Here is an 18,313-nt window from a genome sequence, read left to right on the forward strand (position 1 = left end):
TTGTTGTTTGTAGAGTCAAGTAAATAAAGATAAATATGACGTCGTTCGACCGACCCATATCCAATGTTCTCCAGAAAATGGCGTTTTAGTCTGTTCGCTTTTGTGTGTTAGATCTTTGGCTAGTGCAGAATGAGTTAATTCAGAGCAAATAACGAATTAATGATAATCGTTAATTCAGAGGGGAAGGCAAGAGGAGAGACCCCGGGAACAAAGTTGCATTGTGAGGTTGGTTGGATTATAGTAACAACACGTCCCTTGTTTCGCATGCTCGAATAACCAGCGAACACAGCTGACTTATTTCCGGCCGTCGTTTCTCTCCCCCGAGAACGGAAATACGTCCGTGTTCGAAAGTCAGCTTCTCAGTCTCGCAACCATGATCAATTTGATACAATAAAATCAAACTTCCTCTTTCGCTTTGGCCGTCGCCTTTTTTTTTTTTGTACGTTTACCGTCAATTTGGGTCGGTGTTCACCAGGAGCTTGATGAGCTCCTGTGTTAACCTATTTTCATCCTAGGTGGAACAATAAGCCAACCTCGAACCCAGGCTCTCTCTCTTCTCCTCCCTTTGCTCTCAACAAGGGAGGAGAAGAGAGAGAGCCTGGGTTCGAGGTTGACAATAAGCCTCTTCTTTGTTTGCTCAGGAGTTGAAGTTGGAACTGAAAACTTTTACGGGAAAAACCAATGTTCATGTTTCAGTTTCAAATTTAAACAAATGTTTTATGAAGTCATTACGTTCCTCACATCTTTTTTTTTTTCTTAACGGAGAAAAATAAGGGGGACTTAGAACTTGTACGGAACGCATATAGTCCTTCACGGGAACAAATGAGCGCAACAAATTGATCTGCTCCGACTGTGTACAGGGAATGGATTCGACTGAATCCCGTTGGAGTCACCCGAATTTTTCATCTGTCTATAAAAAGGGACAATAGGCCATTTCCGAGTTCATGTCTGCCTCCTCTTCAAAGCGAGTCTAAGTGCGAAGTCTTTGTGATGGTAATTAGTTCTACTTTACATATGAATGAAAACTAATTTTCGTAACAAAAACTTCGCACTTAGACTCGTTTTGAAGAGGAGGCAGACATGAACTCGGAAATGGCTTATTGCGTAAGTTGTCCAGAAAAGTGCAAGGACCACTTGTCTCAGTCGAGTATATATAAAACCAAAGAAATTTACCAAAATTTACTTCAAAACCTGTAAAGTTCAGTTATTCTAGTTTTCTGTTTATCTTCCCTTATTTACTGTTTCCCCATCCCATAATGCATTATGGTTTGGGGGTTCTTTAAATAAAAACAATACAAGTTATTTACAAGAAAAACAACACATAAAGCGGTGATAAACATGGTGAATTAATTCATTTCATGAAATCTAACTTGACGTTTTGTATGTGGCAACACACATTTTCAAAAATAAAGGATATTACACCAGTACATGGCCGCACGGAGATACGAAATTTCTCTTCGAGTGTTGAAAAATATTTCACGAGTGGGTGCAGCAAACGAATGAAATATTTTTCAACACGAGAAGAAAAATTTTGTGTCTCCAAGCGGCCATGTAATATTCTATTTCTTATATAAACACCAGTGAAATACTAAATCATTTCACGAAAGGCATCGAAAGGCGCGCTTTTATATGAAACCATAGCAACAGTGAAGATACGTGCGGAAGATAACATGTTATGTTCACGTGTGAAAATATTATGCTTTCGCGCGAAAGCTCACTTAATATTTCGTTGGTGTTTATATAATAAGTAACCATTATTACATGGAAAACTATTTCTTTTTCAAAAGAAATTGCGAGCGATCTGGGTAGGACTTCAAAAATAGCAGTGATATATTAATAAAGTGACAGCATTTGCGTTTAAGGTCGGATTCAATTCCTGTATAAACAGGGTTTCTTTTATCCTGCAATGGTAGTCAGTTTTTGCAGACGCGAAAATTTCGAAATAATCTCATTTTTTATTATGTCCAGTAGTTACTCTTGGGACTGTATTAGGCATTTATAGATTATGCTAGTAAAAGTGGCATATTATGCTAGTAGCATTGCTTTTTTTTGGCCAAATTATGCTAACATTATGCTCTTTTTTCCAAATTATGCCACCGTTTTTTTAAATTATGCTCTTTGAAAAAATGCAAATAAGTCCAAAATATATATTTTTTAACTAGAAGCCGTTCGTCTATAGGAAAGAAACGCAACAAATCCACAATTAATTTCAAATAAACATGTGGTTCAGGTTAACATGCACACTGGTACTAGATAAATGTGACTTCCGGTTTCGGTGCACCTCAGACTCGGGCTCAGTGCTTCACAGTGAACTACAAATGCTACTAGTTTAACTAAAACTTTAAAGATCGATTAAGGTCACCAAGTGCTTGGGACTAGAGACAAAAAATTATCAAATAATAGCATCAAAAATGATCTGATAATTATCAAAATGCGCAAATTATGCAAGCATTGCTTGGCAGAAATTATGCCAGTTTGCTCGAATTATGCCAAAAATTATGCTAGCATAATCTGTAAATGCCTAGACTGTATCATGCTTCAGTCACCTGGATATCCATTGTCGTGATGCAAATAAACTCCCAAATCAAACAATAGCAGATAGCATTTTAACTATCCTCTCATAGAAAGTGCTTTGCTGTTGTCGTTTGTTCTGGTGACTTCCGCATGACTCTCGCGGTATCAATCAGCGAGGCCAGCGCGTGCTTTGTTGTACATGCGCGTAATTAGCATTACGTCACGAGTCAGTCAAATTGTGCAACTGCTCAAAATAATTTCTGTCGCGGCGTGCATTCTTTTTTATTCATACCTGCCTTCCGTTTGGGAAGAGAAGAGTTTAAAAGTACAGCTAGATTTCAATGTGGAGATTCAGTCTAGTAAGTTCGAAAATGTGAAACTGTTTTTTGTGATTGAGAAGCTTCACGATTCGCTTGTACAAACGAGTTTCGTCCGTCCGTTTCGCTGTTCGATAGCAACCGATTCTTCACCAAACGATTTTTATGTTTGGCATTTTCGTTGTCTCTGTTTTTGCCAGGTCGTACTTGATTTATATCTCTTGGCTCACACCGTTATCAGTCCTCCAACAAATAGAGATTTGCGTCGTTTTGAAGAATGTAATGTGTTTTCGTTTTTCAGGCCTTCGGTAGCCGTGCACACACTTTTATGGAGTTCATCATCGACAGCGGAGATTGGTGTCAAGCGCAACACGAGTGAGGCTGTTACTGATCCTATTGAATGGCCTAATACACTTCATTATCAAGCATAGCAAGGAACGGAGACTTATAGCGAACTTTGAAGAAATTTCATTTGTTATACGTAGAATTAATGAGACATGAAAATGCCTTCTGGAACCCGTGTACCTAACCAAATTCAAGGAGGAAGAAGCTTACATGGCCCCGGGCCTGTTGTGCTGGAACACAAGAACATGAAGTTTTTGATCACAGATCGACCTACCGATGCGACCCTCCCTCGGTATATAGAGGTAAGTATCATATCGTATAATTAATTTTTCATCTATCGCTTTAAAAATAACCAGAGTTTTTGTCTGTTTTTGCCCAGGATCTCAAGAAATACGACGCTCGTATTGTTGTGAGGGTGTGTGAACCGACTTACAATGTCGATCTGTTGAAGAAGCAAGGAATAGACGTTTTGGTAAGCTTTAATCGGTTAAATCGAGTCGTTCAATTTTATAGTACAGTATAAGCAATCATCTCGTTTTGATACACCTCCTCAGAGGTGTGACATGTTCAGTTACAGTGAACGTAATCGATGATGTGTTCGGCGTGCCATTTTGATTTTAACATTTAGCATGGCCGTCATCCCTTTGCAGTTTAATTTCTCAAGTTTGTTTAATATTGGCGGTAAAAACACCACTTAATTATTCAGATCGTTTGCTCGTGCTGGAGAGGGTCATTTCTATCTTTATCTCCCCAAATTACCGTGAAATGAACATTGTATGAAGCTTTATCGAAAAGCAGAATTGAAGTGATTCGTTTGCTGTGTGAAAAAATGTTGAACATCTTAATTCTGCATTCTTTTCGTGTTGTGTAAAACGTTCTGTTGTTCGTTCGGTTTAGTGCCCCTTTTGATATTTCCCATCGTTTTACTTCTTCCTCTGGGTTTCGTCCCTTTGGATTTTTGTCGTTGTATCAGCAGTTTCTCACAAAGTGCAAACATGTGGCTTGTTTGCAAACCTGCTTTACCGGCTGCTCGCTGAACAACACCCGTGAACCGGGTTATAAGTATAGTTGCTGGCCGTCCTGTGTCGTTGATGTTGTCGCAAAACCGGCGTTGTTACTCGCTCAGCATTCTCATGAAATGTATGGTGGAAGTACAATAAAAGCGATGTCCTGTTGAGCCAACCCTCCGGTAGTTGTTTATTTCAAGCATAACGATCAACCTTGAAAATCGAATTAGCACGTCTTGGCTTTTGTTTAGCTCGCAACGTCATTTCCTCATGAGAGCAACAATAAGTTTTCCTTTTATGAAATAAAGGGTACGGTAGCTTCTCTGCATTTAACAGAAAATATTTCCTTACATTAAGTTTATTGAGTGCCATGAAATTTATTAAAGACAGCAGAGGAAGTTGTAACAACATATGACAACACGCAGATTTATTTTCAACTCCTCACGAAGTGAAGACGTGCGAAACAATAGAGATTTTCACTTTTGAACTTTGAACTGCAGATGATTCTTAATCAATCGAGAATCAATCGAGAAGACACTCAAAACTGAAGACCCTTCTGGATTACTTTTTAACTCAAAAATTCACAGCCAAGGTTGAAAGCTTTAATTAAATGCCATTATGTTTCTGTAAGCAACGCTTATCATTTACCCTTAGCCTCCTGGAGGGCCCACTTTTAGAGGATACCTCAGTGGGGACCCCATAGGGGCAGAAGAGTTTATTGTACATTTATTGTACACATTTTGGTGTGGTTGTGTCCACTTTAAAACAATTCTTTCAGTTTAGAGTTTTTGTTTTGCTAATAATTTATTGACTCCCTGTGATAAAATAAATTGTTAAATTAATCCTTGTAGCTGAGAGCTGCACTTCGTTTACCCCTTTTGTGGTGACCAATTTTTATGCAGTGAGATAAGCTGTACTTCACAGAAAAGCATTTGGCTGTAGCTGAACTGTGCTGTGGTTAACAATTTTGCAGGCATTTTTACAGACAGTTCTTTGACACTTGTTCTGTAAATGTTTGGATTTATAACAAATCAAGTCTTTTGATGTTTTATTCCATTACTGCATTAGAAATTCAGTTGTGCACACACTGAAATAACCTAAGAGCATATTTGTTACAGGTATTTCTTGCACATTTGCAGTCAAACAGTTCTTGAAGGCCATACACTGTGGCCTCTGCAATTAAATGTTTGCCAGTTTTACCCAATACTTCCAAGAGCTTAAAATAAAAAAAAAGCTTTGATAAAATTAATGTAATGAATGCATAATATTTGTGGATGGTCTTTGTGTTGCCTAGTTTAGTGACAGTCATAATTCAGTTTTTAAATTACAAATTACTAATCCAGCACCTTGATCAAGTGGACTTTGCTCTGCGTTCAGTAATCTCCATATTTTTCAATGTCTTGTTAAGGACTGGGCGTTTGATGATGGTGCCGCACCACCTAAAGAAGTGGTTGATGGCTGGCTACAGCTTCTGAAAAAGAAATTCAAAGAGAAGCCAGGAACTTGTATTGCTGTACACTGTGTTGCAGGATTGGGAAGGTTGGTTAAATGTTGATTACATGTACCTTGCTGCAATCAGAAACTAACCCTTGTTGTTGTACACATATTTAAGGTAGGACACCACTATGGATGGAAGGTCAACTTCCACTGAAGGAATTTAAAGCAAAAGGTGTTCTACATGGCCTAAAAATCTCCTGAATTTTAGGGACAGTATTATCCTCAAGGCTACAGTTGCCTTTGTAAAAATGAGTAACACTGGACTAAACAGGATTTGAAATTGGAGCTGACCAGTGACCAATGATTGTATGTGCACTTTTGATCCTTTTTTGCACACTGCACATAAAGGAGTATGGCCCAACTAGTAATAGCAATAGTAATAATGATAATGATAATGATGATAATGATGATGATGATGATAATAATGATAATAATGATAATTATAATAATAATAATAGTAATAATGCTCTACAAATTGGGGAGACTACAAATCAACTGAAATCAGAACAAAGCTAATCAAATGTTGGTTTTTGAGGAGAGGGGAAACTGGTGTACCCTGGGAAAAACTTCTTGGCGCAGAGTAGAGAACCAACAAACTCAACCCACATATAGTGTGGTATCCAGGAATTGATCCTGGGCCACATTGGTGGGAGGCAAGTGCTCTCACAACTACACCAACCCTGCTTTCATAATGATTGAAAGATCATAACTTGCACTCTTTCCAAAGAAAGTGAGGTTCCTTATGCCTGCATTGTTCATTGTTCCCTGCTAGCAGAGAACTCTTTTCTTATTTTTTACATAAAAAGAGACTTCTGCAGTGTGTCGAAACTCACTTTGATCCAACCGCCGTCCACAACCTTAGACGGGACTCTTCAAACCACATGCCTCATGATATGTTTGCTGACCTTGATTTGAGCCCGCAGTGTCTCGCGCATATACACCTGTACATGAAATAATGGATCATCACACAGTATTGTGTTTGCCAGTGGATTTCAAAGCAAAATATGATCCCGCAATACAACTGAAAATAGCAAATGATTGAGGGAGCGGTGTTATGTATATAACATTGCAGCTAAATTACCCTATAAATTTGTCCCATACCTTCAGATTAAAACAAAATTCACTATGAGAAACAAAATAATGACAGTTGTATTTTTCTTTTCTCAATTTATTTTAGCAAAAGTAGTAGTAAAGGGGCAACTGCAAACCGTTTTTGTTTCATAATAGCAAAATTAAGCTGAAAACTATTCGCCCATTTGTGATTCCTCCATAATTATATCTTACCACAAATGTGACTGTGATAGTGTTGCGTACAATTTCGAGCCCTGAGTATGTTTGTTTAAAAGTGTGTGTTACATGTAGCTTCAATCACAGTGAAATAATGAAATACATAAAAATGAAAAGTAGTTAGAAAATATTTGAATCTGTTATTTTTGTTTAGAGCACCAGTTCTGGTAGCACTGGCTCTGATTGAGAGTGGAATGAAATATGAAGATGCTGTAGAATTTATCAGAAGGTAAGTACAAAAATTAAGTGTTTTACATGTATGCTGATACACTTGAAGCAGGTGAGCTGCAATTTTCATAAAAGTCTTGAAAAAAATATTATTTCAATATGCCAAAGTTCCTGTATCTTCTTGAACATTATTTTAAGTACCAGGAATAAGATGAATCATGAACTCTTTCTGAGATGCCATTCAGGAAGCATGCTGTATCCATGAAGAAACTTAAACAATGATGCCTAATTGCCTGTTCATTGACTTGATAGTTTTAGCTTTAAAAGTTTTACATTATGGCCAATTCAGTTTCGTTGTAAATGGGTTCACATACAATGTACACGTAATAATAATAAAATTAATAATAATAAGTTTAATTTATGTAGCGCCTATACAATAAAAAAAGCTCTAAGTACTTTAGAATTGAAAAGGACAAACTTATATATATACCTGAATGAAAAAGAACTTAAATGTTAACAGACGTAAGAAAACTGAAATCTAATTATTTACTCGATTATGTTGGTCATCAAAAAGAAAGGTTTTCAACTTAGACTTGAAAACATCTCAACTCAGTTCGGATTTCAATTGAATAGAAAGTGTATTCCAGGGGAGAGGAGCCACTGCTGAAAAGGCCCTACGGCCTAAGTGATTGGAACTAGACGAACAAAGTCTATGAGTAGGCTTATACTGACTAATAAAATCAGAAAGCTATCCACACGCTAAGCCATTAAATCATTTAAAAGCAAATACTAAGATTTTAAACTTTGTATGCTGATTCAGAGGTAGCGAATGTAATTGCTTCAAAACTGGCGTGATGTGGCCATGCTTTTTGGTAAATGTAATTAAACAAGCAGCGGCATTCTGAGTACAGTGTACTTTGAAGTCTATAAAATAAGATATTCGGGTAAACCATAAAAAAGCAAGATGCAATAGTCAATTACTATTTCTGCACAGTGTTTGACACTTACGCGTGCCTGATTGCCCGGGGCAAGCGAAATCTATCCATGGGCAAGTAAATCAACTGAAAGACTTGCCCGATTGGACAATCTAAATTTTTGTTGACCAATATTTGCGGAACTTTTTGATTTGCAACGAAGAAAGTGACCAGTAATAGTAGTCACCACAAACAGGATAAAAAAAATGTTACATCTCTTTGCTGTCATTTATTCCTCTGTTAAAAATATATTGGTACAAACCACAAAACAGATTGGAAGGAACATGTTCGTAGCCGCCATCTTTCTCTGTGCAAAAAGAATGTTTGTTACACATGTAGAATGGTAACCAGTTTTTGCAAGGCCAAATACGCTACGATACTGCTTTGATATCGAACAAGCGCACAAGAAAATTCTAGCTTTAGTCACGGAATTTCAACCAGCTTTGAAACGTAAAGAACATACCGGTACTATTGGACAAATGGCATTTAATTCAAAACCATGATCTCAGAGATATTCAAGGAATCTCCCTTGATCTCTTATAGGAAAGGAAAATTGCTTAGAGATATGCTTGTCAAAGCAAAACTGTTAAGGCTACTAGAACACCATGGTCACAGAGCAGGAGTTGCGTTGGTCTGTCAAACCCATTTTACATAAAATTGACATTTTTACCAGCCTTCTTTGAGTTTTAATGGGCAACAGGTCTTTAGAAGGTGGGCAACCGGAAAAAAAAACCACGAGCAACCAAAAACACAAAACTGGTTGCCCAAAGGGCAAAAACTGCCAAATGTTACTAGTATTTCTTATAACTGATAAACACATGATTTGTACACATCGCTCACTTGATCCTGCATTGATAATGTTCTATCAAAGAATACACAGATGTTCTTAACTGACTGAGATGGTAAGATGGTGTCATTACCCACCCACAGAATTAATGCATGTCTGACTCGACTTGGAGAAACATGAGGAGCAAATTAAAAATTCTGTCTGTAGTTTATCCACTTTCTGTCTTTTAAATGCATTTGTCACTATTCAGTTATCAAGTATTTCGTGCCATTTTTTCATTTTTTTTGTCCTTCTCAAACAAGGGGTTTCATCAAGGTGTTTCCTCGGGTAGCAGTTTCGCAAATTCTGAGGTGGCCCCCATTGTGGAGTAGAATCTTCTGGGTTTAGACAGAGAAAAAGACAGAGGACTGTAAGATTTTAAATGATATTACATGTATCTCTGTAGATAACCATCCGCTAGGCTGCATAAAAAAACCGTGTGCCTGCCCCAAGGTTACCAAACGAGTTATGACCTCTTATGTAAATAGACCGATTTTTAAACACAAGATAATGTAGTTTTTACGTAGCATGCATTTGTAGTTTAACTGGTATAATTTTTAGGGTAGACTTTTATTGAGTGCATAGGTGATTAGAATTTTACCAAATGATAATTATGTACTTTTGGCAATAAAGACTATTATTATTATTATTATTATTATTATTATTATTATTATTATTATTATTATTATTATTATTATTATTATTACTGGCTCTCAGGACTGAAAGGGTTTTTTCTTTCTTTAAACTAGTGTAAGCTGATAGTATGGCATGTTCAGATGTTGAGACCAATAATGCAATAATGGAACCTAGCATTTAGTCTTGTCTTTTAATTAGAAACATAGTGACATACAAAAAAATCACTGCAAAGATACATTCAAGGCAAGTCCACATTCAAAATTGATCAACTATTAGCCTGATACTCAAACCCAAAGGAGCTTAATCCCGTGTGGCCAAGGTGCTATAACTTGTGGGGAATGAGGTTGATAAAATAAGTGTGTTACACCACATGGTAATGAGATCAAGCAGGAGTCACCTCCTACCCATACTGTAGATTTACAGTCTCCCTAATTGATAACTTAACCTTTTAAGCCTTAAGGGGGGCCCCATTGATGAATAAAATTGTCTGGCTTTAGACAGAGTAAAATCTGTAATTGGCACTATGGGGGCCGGAATGGGTTAATTAAGCACCTTAGCATGTTGGAAATACCTTTTCTTTATTTATTTCATTAGGAGAAGGAGAGGAGCAATCAATGCAAAGCAGCTGACTTACCTTGAGCAATACAAACCATCAAAGCTACTGAAGGAAAAGGCTAATAACTGTTGTATTCAGTAAAACTGACGGCCTGGCGGGTATAATACAAGCACTGACAGCCTATCAGTGTGTTTTTAAGTTAGTACTTGACAATGAGAAATTATGATAATCAAGAGAATTATTACTAGCATCAACATACTACAATGCCAGCAGATAAAACAATAACCCTAATATTTTTTGCTTGATTTTATATCCTTGTAAAATATAATTGGTTATCAACTCTATTCTCTCCTCGCAGTTTCAGTAGGTGTAATATAGATAGGTCAGTCAGCTCTGTTCTAGGAGCAATAAAATGATGTGAATAGCTTTTTAAAGTGCAATATCACTCAATGTCTTTTTCCTAAAATTAATTTGCAATTCACAAATTATTATCACTATCATCGTCATCATTATCATTATTATTCTAACTGGTTTATTTGGAAAGAATCCTGTCATACATTCAACATACATCCTTGAGTGCATAATTTTTTACCAAGTAATTTGGTTTTTTTTTTCTGTATTTTTGGAAATGAATTTTAGGAACTCCTTTCATGATCTTTTCACTTAAGTATCTTTTTCGTTGATTAAATAGCAACATAGATGTGGCAGTTGGAGTCAAATGGGAATGATTATTTCCCTTTTTTTTTCAATGCTTTTGCCTTGCTTTGGCATTGTAATGTTATGACTCAAAGAAATTAGTGCTGTACAGCTTAGTGCTGTAATGGTGTACTCTTAAGAAATTGAAGACAAGAAAATAGATATCTTATTCTCATTATCGTCACTGTTGTCGAGTCTAATTCTATTTCTGCCGCTTTTCTTCTCACTTTCTTTCTTCCCTCTTAGAAGTCTAGCCATTGAATCTTGTTAGCATTATTTGTTTACATGCTAAACATTTGGTGTAGTAGCCGTTTTTTTTTTCTTCTGATCGGGAGCATGTCCGAGGATCTGTGGTTGTTTCAGGGGCTCTGGCATATTGTAATCAATAGATAGTCTTTATTGCTTTTAGCACAACGTACTGGCCGTTCAAGTCTGAAAAGGCAAAACTTCTAGTGATGTAATAGTGGCACTGACTCCTCTGTATTGTTGTATGTAGATAGCTGAGTCATGTGCTTGTGTGCTTATTTTTCTAGCAAAGGTAAAAATAAATTATTCTTTTAGTTGAAGTCATCTCAAAAAGGAGGAAATAGAAGATTTCTGAAAATTATTTAAGTTGTGCTGTTTCTGAAGTAATGGTGAATTCTTAATTCTTTAGTCACTGTCATGGTGAACTGCGGCCTTTAATTGACCCGAATTGATATGTATATCTGAGCTGTCCAATTCCTCGTTCGTTGTCCTCTGAGATGTTTTTTTTTTCTCCTCACTAGATGATTGTACAATCCTTGGTTGCTAAGTGCTCAGCTCTTCCACCTTCCCACTGTGGTCATTATGGCTTTAATTCAAAACTGTACTCCGAGAATTGAGTGACCAATTCTTGTATTGGTAATAGGTCACTTTCAAAAAACCGTATTACTCCTAGTTTGTACCCCAAATCTTGCATAAGCATTCGTTTTTATTTTCTCTTGGGACAATTGTACTGGAAACTAGACCCTCCGTGAGGGTACACTGGGTTGCCTGTGGTACGTGCAGCGTTCCACGCAATTTTTTTCAAGTTGGAGGGGGGGGGGGTGACCCAGAAGTCGTACCAGAAGTCATACCAGAAGTCATACCAGCAGAGGCCCTTTGGCTCACAGGTCTTCACACGTTCGTACGACGAAACAGATCCTTTTGTGAGGTTAAAAACCTGGCGACCGGCCTATTAATTAATCATTTGTCAGAAAGAAGAAATTCCTGTCCTCTTTAAAAAAAATTGACACGCATTGCTTACGTGTGGTAGTGAAGTAACACAGCGATTTATTCCATAATGTCAACTGAACTGTGTGTTGTCTTCCAGGAGCTTCAAGTTGTCCTTGCGTAATATGTAGCTCTAACAGTGCACGATATTGTTTTGGTATTGTGTATCATTGTAGTGAAATGGTAGAAGTCTTGGGTAAATAGCCTGAGAAGACATGTGGTTACTAGCAAAGTACTGAGCCCAGAAAGATTGAAGAAAATAAATGGGAAGTGAAAAACATTGTCTTCTGGGATGACATGTTGACCGTTGTCTTTGCGTAATATGTAGGTCTAACAGTACACGATATTGTTTTGGTATTGTCTATCATTGTAGCGCCATGGTATAAGTCTTCGATAAATAGCCCCTTGAGAAGACATGTGGTTACTAGCAAAGTACTGAACCCAGAGAGACTGAAGAAAATAAAAGGGAATCGAGAAACATTGGCTTCTGGGCTGACATGTTGATCATGCAACTTCTTTCCACCACAAGTGTAAGCGTGCACTGACAGCATCTGACAGCATCTGAAAGCTTTGTAAACAACAGTTGAAAGCTGAAGTTATTCCTATTCGGCGGGGTTAGTATCTGGATGGGCGACCTAAGAAATATACCACTCAGTAACAGAAGCATAGGACCGAAAATTCTATTTTAATGCTATCAAATGCGAACCAAGCAAGATACAGATTTTGTTAGCTTGCTTTATCCAAAACAAATATTGATGTAAAAGTAAATAAATATGGATACACAGTTTTTAAGAAGAGCAGAAGGAAGTTTCAGGACGGTCGATCGAGCATAAAATATTTTGCCATCGGTAATAAAATCTACGACATGAAAACAACATTTATTTTGAACCACGAATATAAAAAGTTACCATCAGCGAAAAACAGTTTGGGAGATTTTAGTTGTTTTGTTGTAATTGTACAAGTTTGGCTGCACCGAGTAAATCGCACATCGAATTCAGCGAGCGCAGTGATCAAGTTACCGCGTTATTTTACCGCGGCATGTTTACTCGCGAAATAGTGAAGCACCTGTGTCAAATGATGCCAAGCTACCAGGTTTTTGTTTTCGTTAGTTTTCTTTTTATTTCGATTGTTATAAATTTTGACAAGAAATGTGCGAATTCAACACAAAGATCACAATCGCCCAACTCTCAGAGGTTGACCATTGTTTCTGGAAAATCAAAAATTTACTCTCCAAGACAAGGTTATTTATCACCAGGTAATTCCATCGTTTTGGTAATAGCAGCTACTTTATTATTCATCAGCGTCACAATCTTTTGCCGATTTTGGGGGTCATTTTGTTGAAACTCAAGCACGCTTCCAACAGACCTGTTTATTTTCGTGACTAATGCGTTACCACAAAAATTCTCCCCGTATCACATTTCAACACATGTATGCAAATTTGCTAAGCTCGAAAATTACACAACATGATAAATTTACAAAAGCTAGAAATTTCACAGAAATATTTTCCAGCGAAACATTTATTGAAACAAGCAACATATTTGCTATAAGAGGCAAGAAACCCTTCCTATTTCAGTTGCGTGCGTGCAAGCGAAACAAACAATCACAAAGCATATGCAATTAAATAAATTTCTGACAGTTCACATTCAACCCTTTTCGAAAGAACCTTGACCGTAAATAATAAAGCACAAAAGAGACAACAAGCTTTCATTCAAGTAATTTTTCACTGTCACATTTCCAAATATTTTACACCTTTGCTGAGTTGAGTACAAAATACCGGTAAATGTAAATTGTCAGACAACTAAGATGCGACTTGAGTAAACACTGTGATGCATTCTTGTTGGCGTTCGATTCCTTCAATGTTAATTTGTTAAATCATAGTTAGTAACTATGGTTAAATCCATAAAAAATTGCTATTTGATTTCCGTGTTTTATATAATACCAAGTTAGTAAAATATTAGAAACAAAGCTCACTTGATATCCAAAGGCGAAAAATGAAATTGTTGTCGAAGACCATTACTCGTCTCTTACAATCCAGATATTTATTTTTCAGCGCTGTCTTGCTCATACAATTGACGATCCATTCTTGAGCTCCATGAGGGTATATTTTGTTTAAAGATCCACTAAAACGCCATTCACGTCAATGACTTATTAGTGAAATTTCCAATTGTTATACTGGAAGACTGTGCAGAGTTGAGAACAGGTAAATACAAATCTGACAAATAGCGAGACAACTGAGATAACAGATCCACTATATGGATTCCTTATCTGTCTTTGTTGAACCCACACTGAGTTACCAGAGAACTGTTCATTTGGTTTGAGTGTTGTACAAAACACCACGCTTGGCAAAATGTTAGGAAGACTGCTCACTTTGATTACGGCTCGACGGGCGACAGATTGTTGTCGAAGTCCATTACTCGTCGCTTCTAACATTCGACCGCCTGTCCTGTCCAGTATCCAATTCGCTTGCCATTATTGAGCTTCATTAGGGTACATTTTGTTCAAAGATCCCCTAAAACGCCATTCGCGTTACATGACTTTCGACGCCATTGCCGGTTAAGTTAATCGTTCTACTGTGTCCATCAGAGAAATCTACGCATTTCCCACTACCCTCTCGATCCTAAGAAAATACGCGTAGAAGGCTCTATGCACAAAGACACCACTTAGCAGGGGAGTGACAGGCAGGACTTTTACCGACACGGAAAAAAATAAAAAAAATAAAAAGAAAACGAAAAATAAGAAAACGACGAAATTAAAGACAGATTCCGACTGGGTTGGCAACCCAGTAATAATGCTTATGCAAAATTAGGGGGACAAACAAAGAGTATTACGGTATTTTCGAAAGTGGCCTATTTGTTCTTAAAAGGCCAGGGCTAACATCCACCTTGCAGTGACTGAAGTTTCGTGCCCACCAAGCCATAAAGAAAAAAGAAACAGTGGTTTATTTAGCGCACGAAGTAACCCTATCCAAGGGTCGAAGTACAAAAATTGACATACTGTACGAACCGAGTAGTACTCCGTGCGTCGAGATCAATCCATAACGGTGTGCTCAACGGTACGAAAACACGGATCAAAATCAGCCCTGAGAACTTAACAAAACGGGTTTCTGTGAGAATACCTCCCCTCAACATGTAATAGACTCTATGTTGTGACGTATATCAGAAGAGACCAGTATTGCCTCTTGACATACGGGTAATCCTGAAGTACAAACACGGCCTTTCTCTAAGGGTTTGAGCGGGAGGGCTAACGCTCGAAACGTCAGCTTTTAGAATCTCTGTACGGTGGCTAATTTACATTATCAACTCCGTTGATAAAACCAAATTTTTGTATACTACTTCCCCACCGACGCAACCCCACAGTTTCTTTAGAAACTACCCCCTTCTTTCTCTAAGGGGGTCCACCGGCAGACAACCCCAAGGATGCGAGAGCGCGTGACGTCACGTAATTTTGAGACAGTCAATCTCGTACCCAGGGTCCTCGGGCATTTTGGTAAGCGGGTGAGCGCCCTGCGAGACTCCGGGATAATGGACTTGAACAATTTTTTTGATTGGTCGCTTGCTATTTATCCCAGTAAGCTCTTCCATGTACACCTTATTCCAAAATGGCCGCCATTTAGATATTCCTTTGTTTTTATTGAAATTAGACCTTGATACCTCGTTTAAGGCAAAATATTCTTTTGAATTTTCAGCTCAAGAACGAGGCACCAAGGGCTAATTTGAATAAAAACAAAAGAATATTTAAATGACGGCCATTTTGGAATAAGGTCTATAATACGCAGTAACTTACCAAATGTACACACCAATGCTGATGATACACAATTGTACCTTGCATTCTCACCCAGTAACAGTCTCAATCACAGGCAATTGCATTAATGGAAAATTGTATCGATGAGTTACGGACATGGATGCCCATTGATAAGTTAAAAATTAATGATGACAAGACAGAATTCATGATTATAGGAACTAAACAACAACTTGCGAAGATAAGCCCACAAAATCTGACTATTGGTAAAAATCTTAGGACATCTTACACTGCAGGAAAATATAAACAAAACTTGCAGAACTGCATACCTTCACATTCACAGTATAAGACATATTCGGAAATATTTAACTAAAGACGTAACTGAAAAACTTGTCCATGCTTTTGTGATTGGAATTTGGACGGTGATCGAAATCTAAAACTAGTTTCAGTGCTGTTTGCTTTCTCTACCGTCGCTGTTTTCCCCTAACTCAAAGCACCTCAGAAATTTCGTAATCACAAAAATAATGAAAAGGCGGAGTTTGAATTATGTCGGAAGAATCAGAACGTTCTCATTTTCTTCCGTCTCCGCTTATGACTCCGTCGCCTATGACCCAGTGAAAACTAGATTGTCGGTGTATGAAGCAAAGCGGAAGAACCAACCAATCACAATGCTTGGAATCGAGGATTGTGATTGGTTTATTCTTCCGCTTCTGCTTCCGACTCCGACAGTCTAGTTTTCACTGGATCATAAAAGCGACGCAGTCATAAGCAGAATCGGTATTCTGCTTCCGACTCCGACAGTTTGATTTTCACTAGATCGTATCGCTCTGCGCCTCTGATTACGACTCCTACTCCGTCGCTAGTGAAAACCAGCCTTTATAGCACGGGAATTTTCCAGCGCTACTAAACACTGATTACTGTAGAGCTGTTGCAAAAGTACCGTGGGAAAACATTACATCAGTCTCTTTGGGGTGAAATCCATGGAAGAAGGTCTTGTCGAAGCCATTCAGAATTGCGGAAACAAAAAAATTGTGGTAGAAGAGGACACTGGTCTCTTTTCCACAAAAATTGGTCGATCGTGTTACTTGCATGATGGTATTCTGCACGATGAAAAACTAAAAATACACTTAATACCGAAAGTGTTCACTGGCAAGCCAATGACCATTCCTCCAGTTTCTTTTATTTCTTTACCTCGGTTTTTAGTCACTTAGTTGATTTTAAGTGCGACGAGATCATAATAGGCTGCGACAGTTTCAATTTCGTTTTAGATGTCGAGAAAGATAAAAAGGGTGGCCTTGCAAGAACTCATAAAAAATCAATGGAAGTGATCAATAGTGTCTCTGAAAATTTAGATATGATTGATGCTTGGAGAGCTTTAAACCCTGATTCTTCCAGATTTACTTGGAGACAGAAGAAGCCTGAAATCCACAGTAGACTTGATTTTTTTTTTCTAATCAATCAATGCAATTTCTGTGACATCGATGCAGAGATATTTTGCTTGACGCTGTCCTTTTCTCAGTTTGCCTTCTTGCTTATTCGTATTGTAAAAAAAATATATATTCTCAAGATAATACTGTTGACCATGGCCTTTTATGGGAGATGATTAAAATGAAAGTGAGATAAGTATCGATCAAATATGGATCAACAAAGAAGAGAAAACTAACAAACCGGCAAGCAGGAGGAAATTGAGATATTAATAACAACCTTAGAAAAACAGCTTACTAATCCTGATGTCAATGACAAACAAAAGAAACAAATATGGCCAGATGTTGAAGGGAAAAACGTGAACTAAAGACAATAATTGAATATCAGACAAAGGGAGCGATTTTACGATCAAAGTCTCAGTGGTACAATGAAGGTGGGAAAACACCAAGTATTTTCTTAACCTTGAAAAGAGGCACTATGAACAAGGAACAATAAAGCAGCTTAAATTTAGTGAAAATGACCTTATCAATACAGATAAAGAGATTTTACTTGAGTGTGAATTTTTTTACAAAACTCTTTATAGCTCTGAAGTATAAACCACTAAAAATACAAATACTTTCCTCCCACCCCTGGAAAACCAGAAACGATTAAGCCAAGAGGAACAATCCCTTTGCGAAGGTCCTCTAAGCAAGAAGGAATGTCTAGAATCACTCAAAACCATGGCCTCTGAAAAATTGGTTCGATCCTAGGATGCTGGAAATTTCGCAGACTTACAATATTAGGGAAAATAACAGCGTTAAAGAGCCTGGTTGCATCTCAGTTATAGTCCTACATTTTTTCACCTTTGCAAACTAACCACGCTGCGATCAAAGAAATCAACTCAATTTTTTATAAGTATCCATGGAATGATAAAGGAGACAAAATAAAACTCGGAAGATAATGATAAATAACTATCCAGAAGGAGGACTTAAAATGATTGACATTGCTTTTTAATAAATCTCTCAAAGCTACCTGGATCCAAAAATATCCGGACCCTGAAAACCATAGTAAATGGAAGCGTCTCTTTGGCTCAGAACTTGAACGAAATGGAGGCG

At 37.5% G+C, this 18,313-nt stretch overlaps 1 protein-coding gene across 1 annotated transcript; it reads left to right on the plus strand.

The window, feature by feature from the left end:
• Positions 1 to 2,736: 2,736 nt before the first annotated feature.
• LOC138003703 (protein tyrosine phosphatase type IVA 1-like) lies at positions 2,737 to 11,430 on the plus strand. Its single transcript, XM_068849909.1, has 6 exons — positions 2,737 to 2,873; positions 3,133 to 3,478; positions 3,556 to 3,648; positions 5,592 to 5,722; positions 7,122 to 7,196; positions 10,166 to 11,430. Exons 2-6 carry the CDS (start codon positions 3,329 to 3,331, stop codon positions 10,266 to 10,268), a joined length of 552 nt encoding a protein of 183 aa, XP_068706010.1. The 5' UTR covers positions 2,737 to 2,873; positions 3,133 to 3,328; the 3' UTR covers positions 10,269 to 11,430.
• The last annotated feature ends 6,883 nt before the right edge of the window (positions 11,431 to 18,313 follow it).

This window comes from Montipora foliosa, chromosome 5 (assembly GCF_036669935.1).
Source record: "Montipora foliosa isolate CH-2021 chromosome 5, ASM3666993v2, whole genome shotgun sequence".
Taxonomy (NCBI): Eukaryota; Metazoa; Cnidaria; class Anthozoa; order Scleractinia; family Acroporidae; genus Montipora; species Montipora foliosa.